We start from the raw sequence: 26,061 nt of genomic DNA on the forward strand, positions 1-26,061 counted from the left end.
GCCATATTGAATGTTGGTTGTATACTTCCGAAATTATGTGTTTTAATGACTCTCAAAAATGTTTTTAGTGCAGAAATTGTATTTTTAAGTATCAATTTCTCGGATTTATTTTATATATTTTGTTAACTTATTTGCGTTTAAATTTGATTGTTTGTTGTTTACTTGCGAACTATTTTTCATGTGTACGCTAGTGGATATGTAATCAGGTTACCATATTTACATTAATGAAATTTAACTGTTGTTTGTTTTTGTTTGTTTTGTTAATATTTTCTAAACGGGTTCAGCTATGTATGTTAAACGCAATATGAATTTATTTATTAATTTGGGAATAAAATCGCAATATGTATTAATTAAAATCAAATTTGAAGTGTCTATCGCGTGAATTGTCTCCTTGGGTTGAATTGTGTTTGGGTTGCTATTAACGCTATTAACGCTTCCGGCGAGAACTCATTTTATAGCGATTGCGCAATAAAAAACACCACTTTTTCGTAATTTTATCAAAAACTGGACTTTTCCCAGATATGACGAATACGCCATCGTGTAGATCGAGTTCTGGTCCATATACATGTCAAATTTCAGCAAAAGTTACAGACCAGTTTTCAAGACTCCCAAATCGCTGCTATACGCTGGAGCTTAACGAATTTTAGCCCCCTTTATCATTCGTTCGATTGAACGTCATCAATGATGACGTCCAATACAGCACTCATTCCATATGATGAAGCATTTGTCAGCATTTAAATGCTTCGTAAATTAGTAAAAGTAAACATGTAAAAGAACAATTCACCACAATTGAAACAATTAACACTCTTAAGTGACTGACACAGTTTCCAATTTGTACATTGTTCAATAAAAAGGCTTGATTTAAAGCATCGCGTTACTAGAGTACATTCTACATTATTAAAGAAAACTAAAATGCCATCTCTCCGCTTTCATTTGAGCCATATAATCCAACACTATAATTCAAATTTTCTTATAATAATCCATCACACAAAAATACAGCTCCACGAAGCCATATTCGGCATAAAAACGCTTTTATTTGCACGTTGACAGTGGAGTATGACCTTGATCTTAGACATATTTAAGTTTTTTTTAATCCTTCATTGCATGATGCAGGTATTGCTCGATAATGCCCCTAACTTTTATATGTTTAAAATTCGACCTTGAAATATGATATCAAAAAGCACAATTGTGCTGCCACTTAGCAAACAAAACCTTACGACTGGTACTTAAAAATTCCCAATCGGGAAGAGAGCACGGTCTATTTTCAGGTCATTGTTTAGTAAGGGAATTACCATGCTCAACTGTTTAACTTTTATCTGCAGAATGCGGCGATACATGGCAGCATATGTGGAGCTGACGGTGCGGGAGATGGTAGAGAATGAGTTCGGCTCTGACAATATCGCTGTTCACCTCGAGCGGATCAAGGAATGTTTGGAGAAGTGCGACCTTATGTCCGTGTTTGATCTTGATAGCGAGACAGGGATGAAGGAGATTGATGTGGTTATGCTTCAGGCTTTACTCAAAGGTTTGATTGAACGTTTTGGTGTAGAGTACGATTTCCTAGGAGGAGCAGTACTTTGTTTATTTAAATGATCTTGAGCACGCTCGACGAGTGTGGATCGGACCCGCTACCTCCGATTGGCAAGGCGAAAACCATATCAAATACACTATTACGGCCTATTACGGTCGTGGGCATTATTTCACGTCCAATCCCGACAAACAAAAAACTAAATTGTATAGTATATTTACCAGCCCAGGTAATAAGTATGTGGCTCTTCCAATAGAGATACTTTATAATTACCTGTTATAGATAGTAATCGATAAGATGAAACTATTTAATTATTTCTTATATATTTTATATTCCTGACCTATTGGCATCAATGTACATCTAAATTTACGATAATCAAGACCAATGTTATTTTAAACTTGCAACGTTTTTCCATTAAGTGCTTGAGTTATTTAATATTTCACTTTTTATGACAGCCTATAAGAACCAGGTTATTGATCAGTTGCGGCTAGCCCTTGCATGGAACAGAATTGATGTTGCAAAGAGTGATATCTTCACTGACGATAAACAATGGCCGGTAATGATGCTTATTGAATTTTTTTGTATCCTGTGCTACGGGTGTATTTTAAGATGAGATCAATCAAGGGGTGATTGTAACAAATTAGTTTTTTTTATAAAGAATTGTCAGGCCAATACATTGAAATTTCTTACGTCAATGCTTAAAAAGCAAGATGTATATATTCAAATTAACCACGTTATACCGGGTTGTTAATTAAAGCCTGCTTATATTAACTTAAGCAAACAATGTTTTATTAATATTTAAATTAAAGTACGTTCCTAGACAGGTATTTTGGACGATGTCATGTTCTCGGCAATTCAGCTCAACCGTGTAGATTTCATAGAGCTATTTTTAGACCATGGGGTCAGCTTACACGAATTTCTCACCAAAAAGCGTCTTCTTCAACTCTACAACAGGGTTTGTTAAAAAAATATTTTCTCATATAATTATGTTTGTTGACTTAAAAAATACTTAGATTAAAAAACGTTTGTTATAAATACTGATTGTTTAACACATGCGTACAAGTACCCTAGCAGTGAATATTTACAGAAAAACTGAACTATTTTCCCCTTATATTGTGGAGTACACTTTTCATTATTGTTTTGTTGGTATCTTTGACATATTTACAAACAATTGTAATAACTATTTCTTTTAAGGTTTAATGGCCAATGTTTTAAATCTTTCCATTTCAGATACCAAACAATTGCTTGTTGCGATCACTACTTACAAAGATCAAGGTCAGAGAAGATCCTGTAAGTCATTCTTATCTCACATGATATTAAGTTTTATTTTTTGTGAGATTAAAATACTAATTTCTTCATAGTATAACAAGATAATTGCATGTTTGCGTCCATTTTTTAAAAACATATTCAAAATGCCGTACAAAACACAACAATGAATTAAAAACAATTACTCGGACGTTAATTCAGGCATATACAAATTTTCATCAGACTTTGTTTTGTCAAGAATGATGAATTTAAGTAACCAAACCTCGACATAATTGCATTAAATTTATTTTAGCAAAGAAAGAACTTTTCATTGCTTGATGTGGGCATGCTGATACAGAGCCTGATGGGGGACACGTTCAACCCTACATACATGACTAAGCCAGAGTACGCAAACATCGACGTAGATCACTTACTTGACGACGACGCACCAGCGAAAACAACTGAGACTGGCCTAAAAGATATCGCAATGGTCATGTTAAATCCGGCAAGAGGCCTTGATGATATAGACGGAAGTAAGTTGCCGTTTTGTACATCTAGGATGAGTTAATGTGGCACTGACGTTGTGTTTGCCCCACCTTTTGCCTTTGTTTGTCTGTCGATCCGCCCATCCGTCCATGTGTAACTCCTACAAGTATTGATGCTTAGGTGATTAAACTTTACAAACAAATTAACAGGCTGTCGAACTGGAGTATCTGGGTATTTTTTCCATGTTAGTTGAGGTTTTACACCAAAAGAAAATGTGGTTACGTACATAACATAAGGAAAAATGTTTAAAGAAGTTTGTATGTTCCCGGATGTGCCACAAGGAATCGAGGTATTTACAGTTTGACTGTAGTTGCGTACAGTTTCCGTACAGTTTATTAATTATATTGATGAAATATTATACAGAGCTGAAAATAATGTTACGGTTTCATTTGAATAATAAAACACAAAAATTAACTAAATGCCTGTAATCCATTATGTCATATTTTATAAGGGTCAGGTTAATGTATCTAAGGTATTGTTTCCATGTCTCCAGAATTATAAGTTTATCTTCAACATGATTTTTATTAGGAAAACTAAGTATGTTAAAATGCTTAAAATGCTGCATAATTAGGTGAGTAAGTTCTTCATTGCATTGGTAAAATTATTAAGCAGTTGATTAAAATATGCTCTGTAGACTGAATTAAACTACATTTGTTCCAACTTTGTATGCCAATCAACACCAACTAATGTTGTTTTCTTTTAATAGCAATACACCTATGTATTAATGATTTAAATGAAGTATTGTTGTTAATCTTCCAACCTTTAACTAACTTTCTATACACATCTAAAATCATGGATCAATTGTACATTTCAGACATTTATTTCAATTATTGTTGTTTTAGAGTATATACTACATTTTGACGTCGCTTTGATTAATAAAAATTGACGGAATATTGAACATTGATTATGTTTTTGTCGCTATTTGGAGATATGATAATCTGAGATACTGATAAAAAATCCCATGATGTATTATTTCCAGAACTGAAGAAGCCTAATGAGAAACCACTTCCCGACTTTGAACAGCCCTGCCAGGATCTGTTCATCTGGTCCATCCTAATGATACAACAGGATATGGCCAAGACATTCTGGGTCGAGGGCAAGGTAAAATATTATAGCCAAGTTAACACATTCACACTTAGGGGCACTATGAAGAATATTACATTATCATAATATTATAAGAATATTATGTTATATTATAAGAATATTATTAAAGGGTGGAGTGTCTACTCCATCCATTTGAAAGAACAAGACATAGCAATTCCATTCCGGGTCAAGGATACGTTAAAACGTCCACCGTTATAGACGCTATCAAGATTTTCTTATGATGTCATGTCCATTCTTAAGAGACAACAGGACATGGTCATTCCGGGTTATGGTTAGCTACTACATGCAGAGTTATGTGTACAATGAAGAGTTGATATTGTTTTCGAATGGTATTTTCCAATTAATACAATATATGTTTTTGTATATTGTCCGTATTGTTCTTGGAACATGAAAACTTAAAAACTATCAAATATGTTTAGTTGATGTGAGGCCATGTCTTTGACGTTACCCCCCCCCCCCCGCCCCAATAATTGGTGATTGATATAAAAGGTATCCATATCCCCCTCAATTAAATAATTATACCAGTTTGACTTTAGGTAAACTTCTCTGCATAGAATTGTTTGGTTTCAAGCATAAATCCTAACGTTTTGAGAACTATAGTGACTACATGCGTAATTGACTTGTATTATGTAGGATGCCATAGCGACTGCTCTCGTTGGATACAACCTGTTGAAAATGTTGCAGAAGAAGACGGACTATACAGAGTTTGTCATCACCATTCAAGGCTGCATTGAGTAGGATTATTTGATAGTTTGTTTTGTTCGATTGATGCATTACACTCTGTCTAATGCCGCTGTATTTAGCCTGATATCTTATTACATGACTTAAATTATAGATGATGCAAATGAGGATATAACAAGTCAGAACTTAGATAAAATATATAATAGTATTTTGTATATAACTCAACTCTTCACCGGCTAGTATGACTTTACACACCCAAACGTCATTGTCGTCGGCGTTCGCATAATCCTCTGGTTAATGTAAAATTGCACTTAATGTAAACTAAATAATGTCTCTAATTTTATGTTTGGTACGTAGACATTAAGCGTGTAAATGCAACAACTCCTATCTCAACCTGACAGGCATACCCAGCATGGGGTTGCATTAAGGGCCAGCTGGGTCAAGGTCAATGTCCTTGTTACTGAAAAAAGATATAATGTCTGCGCTTTATAACTTAAGAATGGAGATATTGTGCTGAAATGTGTGACAGGGATTTCAATCAATGTCCGTCCGGTCAAGTCTATTGTAACTTAAAATACTTACAGTATTTCCGCTCAATCAATTATTGTACATGCATATATAGGGTGAGATTGCATTTGTGCCAGTTGGATTAAGGTAATTGTTACTTAACATATTTACAAAAAAAACAACAGGTTTCCGCTTAATAGATTTTGAACGGGGGCGTTTTAATATAAAAAAAGAGTAAATTTATTAGTAAATGATGGAAAATCTTATTTCTTTGCATGTTGACATTTTTTGTCTCAATAAAAACAGTTTTAGTTGTCAGGTTACTAGATAACTACTACAAATATTCAACGTAAATGTGTCTCTGTGGTCATTATATCATCTGACTGACATAACATGTAAACAATACTATCAAAAGTGTAGAATAGTCGAGCGCAGTGTGTTGGGACAGCTCTTGTTTGAAGTTATGTAGGTCTAACAATTTATAAATTAGTACAGGGTTATAGAAGATTATTATCTAACAATGTAATGAATTTGTTTTTGTGAAGCTGAATATTTAATTAATTTATATCTGAAATATGAAATCATTAGTGTACACATAATTGTTTCAATGGTTGCTAACTGTAGATTGTAACAAAATTGGTATGTTCCCATGATGATTATTACTTAAGCGAATGGTCTGAATTGGCGGTTGGGGTCCTAAGCGAGTGTTATACGACAGACGAACGCAACGCACAGGATCTTCTCATGCGGGAACTGTCTAACTGGGGCAACATGACATGCATGATGATTGCCGTGAAGGCTGTTAACAAGGAGTTCATCTCACAGACCGCATGTCAGTCGGTCTTGAACAGTATCTGGCATGGCAAACTGGCTCCGGAGAACAGCGTGTTAAGGGTAGGGTTTACACAATAAAAACTTCAATTGAACAATTTGCATTACACTAGTAAATACAAATTTAACTTTTATTTCGTACTTTGCTCAGACTACAAGATAATTTTACTTCTATTCAATAGTGGATTATAAAAAGTTTAGTGTTGAGTTTAACTTTTGCTTTGCTTAGACTGAGAAAACCACAATGTATTTTCAATCGAAACAATCGGCAATAAAAGACAGATCCGGCCAACAAAAGATTTCACTCTTCTTAGTTATTCTTAAAGTTTTATAATGTATGTATTTTAATTCATCTAAAATTACAAACATAATATCAGACTTTTTTTTAAATCTACAACAAAACACGCATGCTCTTTTGTGTAAAATATTAAAGCTACTGAACACATGATATATACAAGCGATATTTGGCTTATATTACAAGAGAAGGAATATTACAAATATTTTCCAGCTTTTCGTCTGCATGTGTTTCCCCTTCTTGATTGTGCCCCTGCTCAAGTTCAACCTGCGCATGGACCCCTCTTCCAGCTGCTACCATCCACAAGCCATGGCATCAGGGTCCCAGCCCCGGAAAGTGTGCTCTAGGCACCAGCCTTCACAGAGCAAACCCAACCCGCCTTTAAGCCAGAAGTCGAAGCCAAAGCTGTACAAAATGGAGAACCGCTTTTCGAAGTAAGTTTATTCCCGATGTTGAGGATTTTGTATTATGAATTCGATCTAACATGACATTGAATAGCATGCTAATTTAGGGATTAGCTTAAGCAAATAACCTAAACACCTCTGCCTAACTGTTTGTCCAGGTTGATATTCCAAGGATTTAAAGTAAACTTATTGGATAACATGTGGCTTTATTTATCACTGAAAAAAAAACAACATATTGTTGAGCTCCATACTTTTCTGATAAGTTATTTAAGAAATAATATTTTTCTATCATGGTTTGTTGTCGAATAACCCACAGTAAGGAGTATAGATGCGTAGGAATTAAATCACGAGTGCGAAGCCATCATATAAAAATATTATTTCGATTCTAACACGATTCTGATTGATTTGGTTCAAGCTTTAGGACGTGAACTATATTTTTCACTACTCCGCCCTTCTAAGTACAAAGTTCACTACTTAATGACGTCATTGACTTGTACAAACATATGACGTCGTTTCATTCATAAATATTTTGCAAATGACGTCACTTTCATTGAAAACAACAATCGTAGAAACTTAATGACGTCACGTTTATTGATGCTACTGAAAAGCTGATATGCTATAAATGTTTTCTGAATTACGCTTCCTAACCAATAACATTCTTTGTAAGTGTGGTTATGCCACTTATCACCAAATATACAATTTGTTGTTTCATTACATTTATATACATGCTGCATTTATTACATTTCTTTTAGGGCGGGTTTTAGCACGTGCATTTTACTGCAATATTTTCTTTATTTATTCGGAACTTTTTTCGAAACATTAAGCTCCGCCCATAAGTTATTGAAGATTCTAACACGGCACGTGACTTGTTTTCTATAGACAAAGAAGGAAATCAAGCGTGGGTTATTCTGCAATAACTTATGGGCGGAGCTTATACACTGAAAGCACGCGCTGTAGCTAAACAAAACATGCCGATACATTTTCCACCAGCGTAATAATCCGGTATTTTATGAATGAAAGTCACGTGACAAAATACTACGCTATGAACAGAAATGCGTAAACTTGACCCAATTTCCCACGGTGTTCGTCTGCTGCTTCGATACTGAAATGGCTGAAGTTCGAATCGGAGTTGTTTTCTTGTAGATTCAACACTCTTGCGTTAATTTAAAGTGTACAATGAAAACATGTTAGTTTACGCAAGTTGTTGTTGTTCTTAGTTAACCAAACGTGAGAAATGAAATGGGTTTTTTCCATCCAGTTTGGCTGTTATTGAGGCCGGAGATCTGATCGACAGAACAGCCGAAAGCTATTTTTATGGGCGGAGCTTCACATAAAATAGTATGCAAGAAAAATAAGATACATTCTATAAATCTTTAGTAAAAATCGTGTTAGAATCGAAATAATTCGTGTACGTTATAGTTTGTTGTCGAATAACCCACGGCCGGAAGTTTAGATGCGTGGTTTCAAATCACTCGTGCTTCGCACTCGTGATTTAATCCCTACGCATCTAAACTTCCGGCCGTGGGTTATTCGACAACAAACTATAACGTACACGAATTATTTCTTAAATATCCCACACTTGATTTCCGTCTTTGTCTATAGAAAACAAGTCGCGTGCCGTGTTAGAATTAAGTATATAATGGTTCCAAAGAAACTGTACATTTTCTTATACAGTTGCATGGTTATAAGCAACCCGCATGCAAATTTGTGTGAATGTTGACAGTTGAGGTTAATAGACCAATGTCATTGTTGCTTGTCACATTAATTTCGTTCTGTTTGATATCTTGAGAATACCTTTGATCTACGTTCATGAAAATTGGTATTTATGTTACTTGAGTGAAAAGTTAGACGCCTATGTTTTTTGCAGGTCACACTGTCAAAGGTTCATTTCATTGTGTTTGTGGAAGAAATATTTAATAAAACATTAATTATTCTTTAGATAGTATAGTTTAATATGCGAACGTATGAATAAATCTCATGTTATGTACAATTTAAGAGCTAACAAAGTTTTCAATTCTCGTGCTTACTGGCAAAAATAAAATTTATTAATCTAAACAATGTACATCTTTGTGGAATCTATATATAATTACTTATGTTAAAGGGGCCGTCCAACAGATTTTGCCATGTATTGAAGCTTGTCATTAAATGCTTTAAATGCTTTATATTGAGACATTTAAACATTTGAACTAAAAATCTCCAGTAAAAAACAAGAATACAATTTAAAAAACAGGAAAAAAATTAACCCTCAACAGGGCTCGAACCACTGACCCCTTGATTCCTGGAGTCCTGGAGTCCTGGAGTAGAAAGCCTTCCGCCTAGACCACTCGACCATCCACGCTCATATTCAGAGCGGATGTATTGTTTAGCTATATAAGCAATCCTCGTAGTTTCCCAAAATATCACACGGCCCCTTTAAGAAATTGTAAATTATTATTTAAAAAAGATAGTATATGATAACAATGGCACTTTATTCAAGAAAAAGACAAATGTGTATACCTTTTAGTATACGTATATATAACTTTTTCAGAACGTCTGATTATTCTGAGGTACAGAAGCCTAATGAACTGCATATCACACCAGGACAAAAGCTGTATTACTTTTTCACTGCTCCAGTGATCATCTTCATGTATAATGTGGTACAAAGCCTGATTTTTTGTGTAGTTACTGTAGGAATGCTTTTCCTTAATTTGAGTATTTTTCCTTGGAATATTTCAAGAGTTAAAAATCTTTAGTCGTCTTAGGAATGCATTTGCTTAATTAGGCATTTTTATAATTTAAGAGTTACTTTTGCTTTTCATGGTATCGGTATATATCTAAATTCTTAGTATCTATTCTGTGCAATTTAAAATTAGTCAATGTAGAAGTTAAGTTTTGCATGTGGTGTCAGCCTCGTGACCAGGATAATGCGGGTTTGATTGGTACTTGGATTGAATTCTAAAGATATTTCCAAAGAAAAAAGCACGGATACTTCCCTGAAAATCGGTTCGGGAGAGTTTCTATAATGCCAAGGTTTTCGATGCAATTTAGCTAAAGTTAATAGGTTTAAACTATTTTCTTGCCCTGCTGGATTGCATTTATTCATAACATTCAGTTAATGTTAAATAGTGTGATGACAAGTATTTTAACATTTTTACACAGCACAATTTTTCAGCTTTCCTACTTTGGCTTCCTGAGTCTGTACACGTATGTTCTGATATTCAACTTCGCGCCAACGGTGTCCGTTCTGGAATTGGTGCTTATGGTGTGGGTGTTCACGATATTATCGGAGGAAGTGCGACAGGTTTGTGTTGATGTCTATAAGACCAGTTTGCTTAATATTAAAATAAAATCCTCGAATTATTGTTATATGGTTGGGAAATTGTATGGTAAATTGTCATGGCAAATAATACCGTAATGCTTTATAATTGTTGTGGCGTTTATTGTGACTGCACATTTTAAAATGTGCAGTGTAACAATCGTAAACGTAAAGGTATTTACGTCCATTTCAAATATAATTAAGATATTTTATACTGTTCACATAGTTTTTCATCTTCAATAAGTTTGTAATTATATTAAATGATCTAATAAGACATGAAGGAGTATTGATTAGCAAATAAGTAAATAATGGTGTACATGATTGATAAGTTTTATACTAAATTATACAAACAGGTCTATGTCTGCGTGTATGCTTGACTAGAATTTCAAATGATTTTGCTAAATAGAGCTAAATAATGTGTTCATGATTTTATAATTTACCAGTTTTAATGCTTAACAGAAAGGAATGTTAGTTCATTGCTATACTAAACTTATGTGTTTGGTGCGAGTATGATAACATTCTTCTGTATGCTGGCACCGTATTAGGGCTATCAAAACATATGAAAGGCATGCCGAAATTAGTTTCATGTAACCAATGTACAAATGAAGTTTAATCACGTGCAAACAGTATATTTGGAAATGAGTGCCATGCGTGTTTCCTAATCAAACATGCTAAAGACTAGAATATATACCAGTTTTCTGTAGAAGCGACAAGCAATATATTTATATTAAAACGTTTTTACTTATACATTTAATCGTATAAATCATTGTCAAGAATTGTTGTGTTTAATACTGTTTACTCTTCTTATATTTTACAAAGTACCCATGTACTCATGTGTGTGCATATGCACAGCATCTAATCGCTCACATGTGTATGATGGTATACCAAATAGATCCATACTTACTAAACTAAGATAAAGCAGACAATTTTAATTACAGCTCTGTAACAAGTTCAATATCATGTGTCATCTTATCTTCTGTAAATGGTATATACACATGATCAACAAAAAGTATTAACAATTTTCACTTAATTTCTAATTGTCGGTATTTAAAAATTATCTGATACAAACATATGTTATCGTTACATATTTTGTTTATGTATTGTACATTTAACCTGACTGAGTAGAAATATTGATTTAGTCCTTTTCAAGTGTTGTAGTTTGAATAGTATATGTTAAGATGTAATCATCTTTATTCGTTAATATATATAGCATTGGTCATTATGGTAAAACACTTTTCCTTGTTTAGTTGTGTAATGTAATAGTGCCTTTGATTCGCTATTTAATTATACTATTAATATACGACAGCCCAGTACACGTAGATGTGTGGGGGAAAAACTTGATTTACTGTGTCCATCCAGTGTCTTTTTTCGTCAAAATGTTGGCTTAATTCCCATTTTGAAAGATTTTAATTCTTCCAAAATGACTGTCTAAATTAAAGATTGAAAGTTTTTTTATCTCGCTTGAGCACAGCGTGCTCACATTTGTTGTGCTCACATTGAGCTTTTGTGATAACCTGTTGTCCGTCGTTCGCCATGCGTCGTCCGTTGCAAGTATATTATGACCTGTGGTACTCAAGAAGCAACACGCGTTGCACAATCATCATGTAACATGCTCGGAACATCGCGATGATTTCTCGGCTGGGTTCTAAAATGATTCCGATCTGGTGGAAAACATAGTTAACAGGAGGGGGGGGGGGGCAAATGTAGTGAAAACTTGTGGGCAACCTTGTGAACACTCATTGTTAGGTAATATGTATTGCCCATTCATCGTTTAACTTGCTAAGAATATTTGACCTGTTGAAGTATGGACTGAGTTCCAAACTTAGTCACATGGGGTTCAACTCCTGGTCACTGGCTCAAATTAAGGAAAGCTTGTCAACACTCTTGTCACATTTATTTCCCTATTTACATGAAATTTGGTCAGAGTATTTGTCCCAAATGATATCTCAAACAAGTTTGAAACTGGGTCACAAGGGATGAAAACTCGGTCAATAGATACAAAATAAAAAGCCTGTGAACATTAAAGAGGCCATATTTATTACGAAATATTTATTAAACTTTGCATAACATTTCCCCCATAATAATATCTCGGTAGATTTTGAAACTGGTCGACTTGTATGCCACATTAATGCAAAACTCAGAGGCCGCCTTTATTGACCAATCTTCATGAACAGATGAACAGTTTTCCCATGGATGTATCGGCTGAGTTTGAAACTGGTTCAAGAGCGGTTATACATAAGGTCACTAGGTCAAATTAGCAAACACGCTTGTGGGACAATTTATTGTGAAATCTTCACGAAACATGGTAAGAAAATGTTTCTAAATGATATAATAACCCGCTTCATAAATGAGTCACATGGTCTAAAAACCTAGGTTACTAATTTGATTTGAACAAAAAGTTTTCAAACATTCACGAATCCACATTTTTGCTCAATATACAGAAAGCTCTGTTTGAACATTTGTACAAAGTATTTCTCCTCCGATTGAACTCGGATTCCAATCCATTGAAAAAATGGCTGTCTTAAACCGGGCCGGTTTTCCTTATGTTGCTTAGGTAAAACCATTTAAACTCTCTTAAAATCCCATGTGAAACCTATTCATTATAAAATTTGCTAAGATTATAAAAACATAAATGTGTTTTTATGATATCTATGAAATAACAGTAGTTTGTTAAAAAAAAAACCTGTCGTCATGTTTTGGGACAGTTTTTTTTGTGAAACCTGTTGCAAACGAAGTTAATCGGGGTTTAAGGTGAGCTCATAAGCCCGTTTACTTAAAAAAAGAAATGTTCGGTGCTTCTCCGTTTCACCCTTGTGAATTTATTTTTAGCAGTTATAATGTTTAAAACTCGTTTATTCCCAATTTAGTAAAAGCCCATAAATTCACATGGATACAATATATATGTGCAATATGTATGTTAAATTTATTTTAGTTTTTTACAAAAATTGGTCGTGCATAGATTTAACTAAATTTATTACCGCACTCTATAAGTGTTTCGTGCAAACTGTCAAAAATCACCCCAGTCTCTTAAGAACAATAATTGGAATTGTTTATAAAGTGTTTTTAACCACTTTTGTCTTCAACAACACAAGTATTAACGAAAATGGATAACCATCTAATTTAAAAGTGATATTTAATTATCTAACATCACTGATAAAATTTTAAAATGTCATGTATACAACAATCTTAATTTACAGTGACAAAACTATCTTTATAAGCATGTGCTAGCTATTAATATATGTTAAAACATAAATATATATGACTATTTTGTTTCAAATGTAATGCATATGTAAGGGATTTGTTTCTGTCGTCATTATTCAGGTGGTCACCAGGTCCTCTACCACTCTTGTTTCCAAACTGAAAAGCTACGTCACCGACAGCTGGAACATCGTTGACATTATTACAATTATTCTGTTTATAATTGGGATGATCATGCGTTTCTTGCCGTACAAGGACACGTTCGAAGCTGCACGCGTGGTCCTTGCCTTGAATTTTGTCTCGTTTTGCATGCGTCTGCTGCACATTTTCTCTGTGCACAAACAGCTGGGGCCCAAACTGGTCATGATTGGAAAAATGGTACATTTTGTAGTTAATATAATGCTAAAAACTGATTTTCTTATGCCTCACATAAGTATCTAATTGAAAACATTCAGCTGTCGATAAAAAATCTTCATGAAATAAAGTACTTTTTAGTGAATAATAATTTTAAAATGTTATAATAACTATAATTATAAAAAATCTTTAGAACTTAACATCGTATAAAATACAAAGTATGGCTTATTTAGAGAAACGTTTTAAGATAATTGAAAAAAAAAATTTATAAGTAGACACATATTTTCTTAACGCAAGGTACAAGACATGATGTTCTTCCTCGTAATACTGATGATATTTGTTGTGTCGTACGGAATCGCTTCGCACTCAATCCTGTACCCAAACTCCCCTCTGGCCTGGAGCACGGTCTTGCAAGTCATCAAAAAGTCCTACTGGAACGTATACGAGGAGTTGTTTTTGGATGAAATTGAAGGTGAGTATAAGGCAGTTGATACACTTGCAGCAGGTTTTTTTAAAGTATCAAAAACTGTCGGAAAACTAGATGCAAATGATGACTCCAGTATATTTAAATACAATGGGAAATGAAAATTGCCATCTGAGCGCCTTTACATATTATCGTGAAACGTGGTATACACTTTAAAGGAAGTAAAGGTTTTCGCAACTTTTTATATAAAACACGGAAACCACTTTATACAAAAAATGTACACTTAAAATATACGTGACTAACGGAAATGTGATTCGATAATGGTTGTTTCTCTTGGAAATTACACCCCTTTATACGTAATCACGTTAAATTACAACCTCCGGAGACTTATTTCCCAGCCATTATTTTGAATTATTTTACTATTAATCATATAAATTACTTAATTACATAACGTCTTATTACAACTTTAAAATTATTAAAATATTTCTTTACAATTATATTTAATAATAAAGACAATTTATGAACCATATGAATTATTGCGGTTGATTGTTAACAATGGTATGAAAAATAAATAAACACACAAAGGAAACTGACTTGCTCTTCTTGTACCGTTGCTTTATTGATAATAAAACGTGTTTTCATACAAATTTATTTGCTATCCGACTGAAGTTAAGGATCATCCAAAGTCTCAAACCACAGGATCTTATCAACACGGATTTAAAACAATACCGTTCTGGATGCAATTTGGTTATGCAGATAAAGATTTGGATCTGTGTGTGGTGCATAGGTAGAAATACAAATATTGATTGGAATAAAGTAAAGAAAGCCCTTGATATTTTAAAGCAAAACATTGTATAAATCACAATTTCAGAACAGATGTAAAGCAGTGTACATTTGTGCACTGAACAATAGCAGTCTCTGAATAGATTTTCAGTAACATGAGTACTTTTCAAAGTGCGTATCATAATACACTTTGGATTTTGCAACAAGGAAAAACAAAGTTGTCATGCTAATATATCCAAATTGAGAAATATATAATTAGTCAATGAAGTTAATCTATATTGTACTTTTCAGCAGCTTTTACATATGAGACGTAACATTTGCGTATGAGAGAATACAATGGTTTTTTTCCTAATGCGATATATTTCGTGATGTTAATACATGTTTTATTGTATAACACTGACACTTTATTTAGATTCCTCAGCAATTGGGTATGTGCGAAGAACTGCTTCTTTAGTCGTGTTCATTTAGTGGAAACTTGTAGTGGTCTCAATATATTACTTTATTAATAATACATAATAATAAAAATATTCAATAAAAAGCCTTTATAACTTCGTTGTTACGACATTAGCTTATGTAATGTATCAAAATTATACATACATTATTACTGCGTTTATATTTATTTGTAGACATTTGGTGTGTAAGTATATATATATATATATTAATACTCTTTAAAATCAGGGGATGCGAGCGAAGCTTATACTGTAAAATCCCTCCTCATTTATTCACCGCAGGTAACACGAAATGCACGTTTGATGAGATACTGTGGGGTAACGGTACCTACCCACGCTGCCCCAGTAACGTTGGCCGGGTAATCGTTCCGATTCTAATGGGTGTCTACGTGTTGTTGGCCAACGTTTTACTTCTCAATCTTCTCATTGCCATGTTCAGGTGCAAACACTGGTTCATGCTTATCTGTGTGTTTTTATCTCGATGTATAATGCTCATTGATTTTAATTGAATATTGTCAAATTTAGTTTTTGGAGCTGCTAATTTCAATGAATTTCTCTTCTCAAACAGGGAAGAGAAGAGAATACACGATATGTTTGTTTCTTTCGCATGATAATCTACGACTGTGTTATAATGTATACATAGAATGTAAGATTTACCCCGTAATTAATTTGGTGTAAAACTTATGCATTGATACTGTATGATTTTGCAACAAACTATGACATACATTTTGATGATGGTTGAAAAACATTAATTGTGCATGTTTTGACATTACATCATTAAAAATATGGACACTGAAATTGATTTTAAAATAATATACATAACATACATGTACAGTGCACATGAATTGTTCCTACAAGTATAAATATAATTTATTGCGCATTACTATATGTAGGCCGAGATTGAAAAATCAGCCATGTTTGTCAACAATCAAAGTCACGTGATCAAATTATATTTAGCAAGACATTGTTATCACTCTTAAGATAACAGTTATGATTCAATCTTTGTACAACTGTGTCAGAATGTTTCTCGTGAAAAGATCTAGGCAATATTGGAATGTCTGTAACGTGCGTCCAAATTGGTCACCAGGTCAAATGATATAAAAACTTTGTTAATAATGTACAGCATCCCAAAACTAGACTGCCAAGTCAATATCTTAGAAAACCTTTGTGTTCATTCTACAAGCCACAAATAGGACTTTATATCGATGAATCTTGGTCGGAATGTTTATCTGACAATATCAAGGCCATATTTAAATCCCAGTTACAAATTTTAACCATATCAAATCATTTAAAAATTGATATCACTTTAGAGGCCACACTTTATTACTCAACCTTGATGAAATTGTATCAAAATTCTTTTCCTTGACAATATCTTGGCCGATTTTGAATCTGGGTAATGAGCATCAAAAAACGAGTCTACCAGGTCACAATCTTAGAAAACTTTGCAACCACTCTAAAGACTGTATGTATGATTCGATCTCGATAACACTTGGTCAAAATACTTATCGTGACGCTATCTAATCCAAGTTTCATTCTGGTTAATGTGCGTTCCAAACTAGGTCACTAGGTAAAATCTGAGGTAAACATTGATTTCATTCTTGAAGCCACATTAATAACTCAATCCTGATTAAACTGGGTGGGTCGCGATGTTAATAGTTAAGGCATTTTATCATTTAACTTCAGTCAAATCTGTCAAATAAAAGATTTTGCTTTTGACTTAAGTTGTATTCCTTCTCTGTTTTAAACACACATGTATTTGATATGCATTTAAAAATACGTGCATGTGTGTCAATGAAATGTACTTGATAGTTTTATAGATTGATCTTATATTTTCATTTAAGTCTTATTTAAACAATGTGTATGTGAGATATGCGAATGTGGCAGTAAAGTGCTTTGGTAATTATTTTTAGCTGATAAACATATTGGGGCAATAGACTCATGCTCTTTATATTTTCGCTGCACTGAATATCACTGTGTTGTATACTTGCAGCTATACTTTCACCAAAGTTCAGGACAACACAGACAAGCACTGGTGTTTTCAGCGTTATTCCTTAATCTACGAGTACTATGAACGGCCCGTGCTGTGTCCACCGCTGATTATGTTAACCCAGTTATACCTGCTTGTTCGGTATATTGTTACATCGCTGTGTGGCTCGAGATTAAAACACCAGGACTCAAGCAATGACTTTAGTAAGTATAACTCAAATAATCTATGAATGAACACACATTGTTGTTTGCTGTATTTAATTGAATGAGCTGTTTTTGGATTATTGACGCAAAGCGGCAATAATACACAGTAGCCAATCTTCAGCCTAATTTGCATATTACTGCAAACTTCGGAGCACTTCTGTCTACGCCGCAGAACTAACTCTCTGTTAACGCAACGCAATTTGATTGGGTGTTGTGAAAATGTTAGTACATGCGCATTGCTAGTATTCTCTATATAACGATAAAAGCCGTTACCGAGAAAAAGTATCCGAATGTACAATACTCGATTCACACAGGCGATATTTTAGATTGTATGTTTCCCTTTAACTCTTTCCTATTGAAGCTGGTCCGAGACTAGTAACACACTAAACATCGCAGTGGCGAAGACAGGGTTCAGAAACTTGAATGTTTTTCTAAATGAACTTAGTTTCCTTTTGAATCAGGGCCACGTTGTGAGATTTCATGTCAATAATCCACCAGTACTTTCAGTGCTTTGATTAAATATCTGTTCTTTCTTTGACGATGTTGTTGCTAAACATAATAACACAAGTATTGCAAAGTTTTTTAATTGTGTGGACAGATTTTCTATAACAAATAAATTGTATTGTTGTAAGCTGTTACAGTATTACTTTAATACATGACCCGAAAGTTCCTATAATGTAATACATTTTATGCCATTATTGTATTTCTTTAATATAAATCATGTTGTCATATAGAAGTTTTATTCTTTTGTACAATTGTTAGTGCTTTGATCATGTATGCTAATTTAAGAGAACAATATTTCAATTCTTATAATAGGTGTTGTTGTTTTGAGATTAAGTGTACTGTAACATTATATATTTGATTGAACTATTAAAGAAACAATTACATATCATCTAAGCTTTGAATTAAGTATATTTTTCATGACACTCTTTGCCATATTTTTTATAATTAATACTAAACTAGTAGAAGAAAACACACACGCTAATTATACTTAAAACAGTATGAACAAGAAATAAAAATAATCAAGCGAATATGTTTGTTAAAGGATTTATTAAATTTGTATTCAATGTATATAATCATTAGTTTCAGGACGAAAATTAAAACATGACCGCGAGCTGGTTCAATGGGAAGATGTAATAGCTGACGCCTACCACCAGAAAAAAGAACAGAAAAAATCCAGAGTATGGAATTCAAAGTCATGTCTTCAAATGACATGTAAGAAGTGAAAGTTTTACTTGTTTTGTCGATTGTAGGACAAAACCCCCCCAATGAAAAAATGAACATTTGGACAATTGCCCCCCAGTAGAAATGACGGTTAGGATATAAGCCCCCCAGTGCTTATTTTGCATCTGGATATTTGCCCCCCAATGCTTATTTTAGAAGTGGACATTAGCCCCCCCGTGCTAATATCATATGTTGTTTCCATTAGACTAGTATATCTCTGTATTTGGATTCAGTATTATTTCATATCTCCTAAATATATATTCATAGAAACTTGGATCATTATAATTCGATATAAAAAAGGTCCAGAAACTCACTTCAATTGCCTAATCTTAGGTAAAACAAACATCTTAAAGAATTTGAATTGTTTTTAATTAATCAATCAAAAGGATTATCAGCTTGTTAAAGGTGTGACATGTGGCTTTGAAAATATACTTGTTAATGAAAATTAAAGGATTCTGTATTTAATCAATAAAAAGGATTAAAAGGTGGTGATAATTGGACATGATTATCTGCTCAATCGAGTAATGTCATTTAGAATTAGGCACTGGGGGGCAAATGTCCACGTCTAAAATAAGCACTGGGGGGCAAATGTCCAGATGCAAAATAAGCACTGGGGGCTTATATTCTATCTGTCATTTCTACTGGGGGGCAATTGTCCAAATGTTCATTTTTTCATTGGGGGGGGGTTTGTCCTGGGGGGCTTATGTCTGGATCCCGTTTTGTCAGTGAATTAAAGACACTATGATTGGAATGATACAACATTGAATGCAATCATTGCCATTTTGTCAATATATATATAAATAAATAAATAAATATTTGGCCAACAACACGTAGACACCCATTAGGATCGGAACGATGATTCGGCCAACGTAACTGGGGCAGCGTGGGTAGGTACCGTTACCCCACAGTATCTCATCAAACGTGCATTTCGGGTCACCTGCGGTGAATAAATGAGGAGGGATTTTACAGTATAAGCTTCGCTCGCATCCCACATAAATATTTAACAATTGTGAGAAAATATGTGATTTTTTTAAACTTAAATTTGTGATCAAAAATATTAAAATGACCCTTAGAAATGGTCCTAGATCATATCCAGTTTTTTTCGACTTTGGGAAAAATACATTGACAATGACGAACACACACAAACCGTATTGTACACGAGATATTAACCTTTCTTATCACTTCTTCGCCATCGCCGCTACTCTTCGAGTCTAGAAGCCATGATAAAACGGGGGTCTTATGTAGAGCCTCCACTCGGTCCGTAAGCTTCTGCAGACTTAAGGGCTGGTCATATATTTTCCTTCAGGGTTTCGGGGTCAATGCATTTCTAGAAGATTGGTCCAGCCGATTGGTCCGCTTACCCACAGGGCCACTAAAGAAACGGAACGATGAGAAATCTCTTGTATATGTGGTTGATTGTTTATTATTCACTATTTGCTCAATCTGTCCTTTAAACTTTTCAGGCTGAAGGCTCTTATGAATCGCATAGATGACCTTCAACAGCAGCAGCGCAAATCCGAGCAGTTTTTGTGTGACATCGAGTCAAGCGATCATGTGACACCATTGTCGCCTACCAACGTCAAAGCCAAACTGTCACCAGATCTCGACAGTCGACTGGCAAGTCTTGAACAACAGGTGTGTCTGGTGTGCCAAAGGCTCGCTTTCTAAAAAAATTCCTGAACTCGTTAATAAAATATGGTATGATATGACAACTTGTGCCTGATCCTATATTTATAATTGTCATTTGGCTATTAATTAAGGGTTCCGATATATGTGTATAATGGTCATTTTGTAAATAAAGAATTGTTCCATGTTTTTTTAAAATACAGTGGTGTAATGACCTAGAAGCTTAATAACCATAATAGAGCTATAACCAGTATGGCAATATACTGTCTTATTTCTAAATAATTAACATTTGTGCTGATAATTAAGGGTTGTAATGGCTTTATCAAGGGCGCTGCTACATGTATTGTAGTTTGCAATGAATTAGCCCCTGCTATGGTTTGTAGATACAATGGATTGTAAAGACCCTGAAGTGGAGCAGCCTCGTTGACGGTCACCTTCCTGCCTCTCCGACTGAACAACGTGTATGAACGGAAACGACTCGTGATCGCAGATATGACTTAACGGACCGAATATGAAAAAATAAAAGCTCGTCTGATGTTTTCCTATAGTTATATGATATGCAATCATTCTTTGAATAAACATACACTTTATATCGCCCCATAGGTGCAAAAGGTACCACGTGTGAAATAAGAAGGCACATGGCACCTGTTTGCACCATTCGGGCGATATATCATTGAAAAAAATAAGTCATTGTCTTGACATAATCAGTTTGCAATTTTATATCCACGAATATTACTTACCTGCATGAAGACAGCTTTTAGTCTACACACCACCACTTTCGAAAGTAAAATCAATACCAAAAATACACAAGCAAAACTATTGTGAATGTTTATACTATTTATTAATAAATTATATGGTATAGTTTCCCGACAAGTTCTTATTGTATTGCGCTTTATATGCGCAATAAAAAATTGATGTGTAACCTTAAATATCCCTGATATATGCAAGTAGATTACAAAGTTTGATCCTTCAGTGAAACAAACTACAGACCAGTTAGCATCCTGCCACAATGTCAAAGATATATGAAAAAATTAGCAACCAACTCACTGACATTTTAATAATGTTTTCCATCCTTACCTATCAGCATTCAGGTCATCTTATGGATGTCAATCAACTTTATTAAAACTAGTAGAAGATTGGAAACAAGCCCTAGATGAAAACAATTATGTTGGAGCTGTTTTAATGGACCTGTCTAAAGCGTTCGATTGCTTACCTCACAATCTAATTGTACTTAAACTCAAGGCCTATGGATTAACCGAGCATGCATGTAAATTAATGTTAAACTATCTATCAAACAGGTCTCAAAGGGTTAAAATAACAATTGTACTAGTAAATGGCAAGAAATCATTAAGGAAGTGCCTCAAAGGCTCTATACTCGGTCCGTTGATCTTTAATATCTTTATCAATGATATTTTTTATTTTATAGATAAGGCAACCCTGTATAACTTTGCAGACGACAATACCCTTTCCGTCAGTCACAAAAACTTAAATACCTTTAAGGAAAATATTGAATCAGGAAGTAAATCCCTGATACACTGGTTCAATATTAACCAAATGCAGGCAAACCCCGATAAATTCCAGGCAATATGTGTAGGTAAAAAGACTTATATAGAAGTTTAATCATTTACTATAGGTCAAAATTAAATTAAATGTGAACAAAAAGTAAAACTCTTAGAGTGGAATTTGATTACCAGTTAAACTTTGATCCACAGGTTACAAGTGTATGCAAAAAGGCAGCCAAACAATTAATGTTCTCCAAAGACTAAGCAAATTCCTGAATGTAAGCACTAGGTTAATCATCTTTAAATCTTTTATCCGGTCTAATTTTTAATTTTTGTCCCCTTATATGGCATTTTTGTAGTAAATCCAACACAGAAAAACTAGAAAAGCTACAGTTCAGAGCCCTTAGAATTGTTTTTAATGACTATGAATCTAGTTATGATACACTACTAAAAAAAGGTTAACAGTACTACTCTTCACTTAAACAGGTTACGCCTCATTGCGTCAGAAACATTTAAATGTATACAAAATCTTTCCCCAGAATATCTTCAAGCCTTGGTTAAAGTTAAATCCTCTACCTATAATTTCAGATATTCAAACATCCTAGAGACACCACAAGTAAGAACAACAAGGTATGGCAAAAATTCCTTTCGTTTTGAGGCTGTACAGGTGTGGAACAGCCTCCCAAAGGACATTCGCACAGTCGACAAATATAAAGACTTTGTACGGCTGATCCGCACCTTGACAGGTTCAAAATGTAAATGCGCCATGTGTGAGTAACCTGCTTCTCACATTTTTTACTTGCTTGCTTGTTTTTGCTGTCCCGCTTATATTATTTATTTATTTGTCAGTTAACCCCTTGTTTATTCTCCGTGTATATAGTGTATATGAGTTTCTTGTTTGTTTAAAAAAAAATACTAATAAAAAATAAACATGTATATATGTGTATATATGTGCTATGTAGTTGTTTTTTATGTGCTTAAATATGCTTTTTTACATCTTGTGTGTTTTTAAAATGTTATAAACATGTATACATGTGTATATATGTGCTATTTATTTGTTGTACTATGTAGTTATTGTGCATGTGATCTTTGCTAAAATTAATTGAATTATATTTGCACAGGCTACTGTATAATTGTCATTCATTGACACAGCAGTATAATATAAATGCAATTATTTACAAAAACGTAGAGTATACAATTCTTATACATAATTCTTACAGAAAAAGTATACTTTTACCCATGTTTACAATGAATCAATTCTATCACACAGGAAACGTCACATTCGTTGAGTTCAACTTGGCGTCTTGTGATGGATAAAGCCTTGTTCAAAACGAAAGTTGAATGAATTATCAAAAGGAAAATTGAACAAATCATAACAACAATCGATTCGTACATGTAAAATTTCCTCTTTTAGCAAAACTCCAATCCACAATCGTACACAATAGATCCTGCACAATCAACGCAGGATTTCCGTTACAGTATCTTTCCATGCCCTACCAAGTTCTTAATATAGATAAAGGTTTAAATTAACTAAAATGATGTTGCGCTCGTAGATTTCGTAGTCTTCGTTCGGTTTCTCCGAAATATCGGTGCATACGCCGCCATATTTACGCTAAATTACTGAGTTACGTGAGCCTTTGAGCACAAGTAACTATACGTGCAAAAAATACGGCAAACGTAACTTTACGACGTTTATAGAAACGCTACAAACTGAACGGTTTGCACTTAAGCATGTTTTTTGAACGTACGTAGTTTTAAGAACGGTCCCCAGGACCAAGAACAGGCGATTTCGATAGCCATAAAATGAAATATTTTTTTTTGTAAGACACGCATACCTTTTGGATTATTGCAGGCTACCGGACAATGTTTTGGACATTTTTCTAACGCGACACTTTTCAAAAATGAATATTTCAATTATAAGTAAACATTTTTATGTAAAATTAAGATAATTTGACTACAATCGATGCACGCAAATCATTCATCCGTGACGATCGAACGCATTAGCACGTCGGGAAGGTAGCCTGCAATTTGCTGGTTTGTTATGTTTTTCTGATGTATTTAAATAAATTGAGAATAATAATGCTTTCCACCATTGCCACGTGCAAAAAGAGGAAACCATACATTCCCCACGTGATAAAGCGTCAAATCGTAACGGATAAATGATTGTATCGTGAGCTTTCCCAAAATGAAGTTAAATAAGCACATGTGAAAATGATTTTCACAATCTTAACTCATTTGAGAGATATTCAAGTGGAAAGTGTTGCGCTAGAAAAGTTGCCAAGTGTATATGGCTGTTCATCCCCACTCTCTATTAATAACTTATCATGCAATACATGCTTTAATTAATTCACCTTTAGATTCGGAATTTGCATGTTGTGAATAATTAACGACCGCACCTGCATTTAATGTATAGCATATCAATTTCACCAGGAATATATGTTATCTTGTTCTGTGAAAATTTGGCAAAAAGCATGAGCGCAAAGTGTCGTACCAGATTAGCCTGTGCATTCCGCACAGGCTAATCAGGGACGGCACTTTCCGTTTGTATGGTATTTTTTGGTTTCAAGGAAGTCCCTCCTTACCAAAAATCAAGTTTAGGCGGAAAGTGTCGTCCCTGATAAGCCTGTGCGGATTGCACAGGCTATCTGGGACGACACTGTACGCACATGCATTAAGCCCACTTTTCTCAGAACAAGGCTCATATAATGACGGAAAATCCACATGCTGTTGACTGTAAAAAACTTAACTACCGGTAGTCTGAATGACAATTATGCTAATCGACCAGCTTGCGATGATACTACGAGAGCTACTGACATTCGAAATTGATTAAAGGAGAATCCGTTCCATTTAATAGAATAATTTCGAAACTTTTTAATGTACTAGTATCAGCAATTTTAGTAAGAGGGTTATGTGGACTATTTAAAAGTTAAAGGGGCCTTTTCACGTTTTGGTGAATTGACGATATTAAAATTAGTCGCTTCATATTCGCAAATTTTCGTTTTAGTTATGATATTTGTGAGAAAAGTGTAAAACCGAATATTACCACCATCCTCTAAAATAGCCCTTATATGCATCTTTTGACGCTTTAAAAACATGAAAATTCTAAAGCGTTGCAACGCGAAACGATTGAATAATTTGTAGATCTGTTGCTGTTGCTATATTTTGTGAAAGACGAGAATTGCTTATATGAAGTATAAAACAACCCTTCATTGTATGAGCACGGATGGTCGAGTGATCTAAGTGGAAGACTTTTTACTCTAGGAGTACAGGGGTCAGTGGTTCGAGGTCGGTTGAGTTTGACTTTTTTTTTTTTTGAATTGTGTTCTTGATTTTTTTCCTGGAGCTTTTTAGATCCAGTTTTTAGATTTATTAATATTAAATTAAATTAAATGACAAACTTGCATACATGCCAAAATCTGTAAAAAGACCCCTTGAAAGTCAAATAGTAATACAATTTATATAATTTTAATATAGTTCTAAAGTTGTAATTCATATAAATTGTTTTATCGTTTTATAACATAAACCGTGGATGTTAAAATACATTTTGAGGAAAACATTAAAACATTTAACTATAAAAAAGTCAAAAGAAGTGTCGTCATATATCTTTCAATCTTTGAAGCTACAAATGCGAAGTTGATAGTTTATAGTCTTGTCGTTGCGTCAAAAAAATGTATATATTTGGTTACGTTTTTTTCCCAGCTAATACTGTTAGTTCGCCTGCTAATAAGATACAGGCTCTTATCACAACCCAAGCGTTCAGTAAACTGTCGTGTTACGAATTCTTCAACCAAATTTGTGAAACTAAAGTAATTGTTGTATAATTTTTATATTTGTTTTGTTACATTGAACAACGAAATATGTATATCATTATTAAT

General features: G+C 34.0%; 2 protein-coding genes across 2 annotated transcripts in view; both read left to right on the forward strand.

The window, feature by feature from the left end:
- LOC127861288 (uncharacterized) overlaps positions 1-26,061 on the forward strand; it is a 188,839-nt gene that overhangs the window by 132,295 nt on the left and 30,483 nt on the right. The window lies entirely within an intron of this gene.
- Positions 1,324-21,224, forward strand: LOC127859728 (transient receptor potential cation channel subfamily M member-like 2). The gene is made up of 18 exons (XM_052397236.1): positions 1,324-1,525; positions 1,984-2,084; positions 2,349-2,483; positions 2,759-2,818; positions 3,087-3,306; positions 4,299-4,420; positions 5,057-5,157; positions 6,280-6,505; positions 6,951-7,171; positions 9,669-9,777; positions 10,293-10,421; positions 13,758-14,012; positions 14,286-14,460; positions 15,927-16,083; positions 17,635-17,834; positions 18,918-19,049; positions 20,522-20,693; positions 21,068-21,224. Exons 1-17 carry the CDS (start codon positions 1,324-1,326, stop codon positions 20,524-20,526), a joined length of 2,550 nt encoding a protein of 849 aa, XP_052253196.1. The 3' UTR covers positions 20,527-20,693; positions 21,068-21,224.

The sequence above is a fragment of the Dreissena polymorpha genome, chromosome 15, assembly GCF_020536995.1.
Source record: "Dreissena polymorpha isolate Duluth1 chromosome 15, UMN_Dpol_1.0, whole genome shotgun sequence".
Taxonomy (NCBI): domain Eukaryota; kingdom Metazoa; phylum Mollusca; class Bivalvia; order Myida; family Dreissenidae; genus Dreissena; species Dreissena polymorpha.

Excerpts from the sequence above, each read along its gene's own strand:
- LOC127859728 (XM_052397236.1), top strand. The coding sequence starts at position 1,324 with ATGCGGCGATACATGGCAGCATATGTGGAGCTGACGGTGCGGGAGATG. Across the intron at positions 2,819-3,086 it reads TCAAGGTCAGAGAAGATCCT|CAAAGAAAGAACTTTTCATT; the intron begins GTAAGTCATTCT and ends AATTTATTTTAG. Across the intron at positions 3,307-4,298 it reads CCTTGATGATATAGACGGAA|AACTGAAGAAGCCTAATGAG; the intron begins GTAAGTTGCCGT and ends TATTATTTCCAG.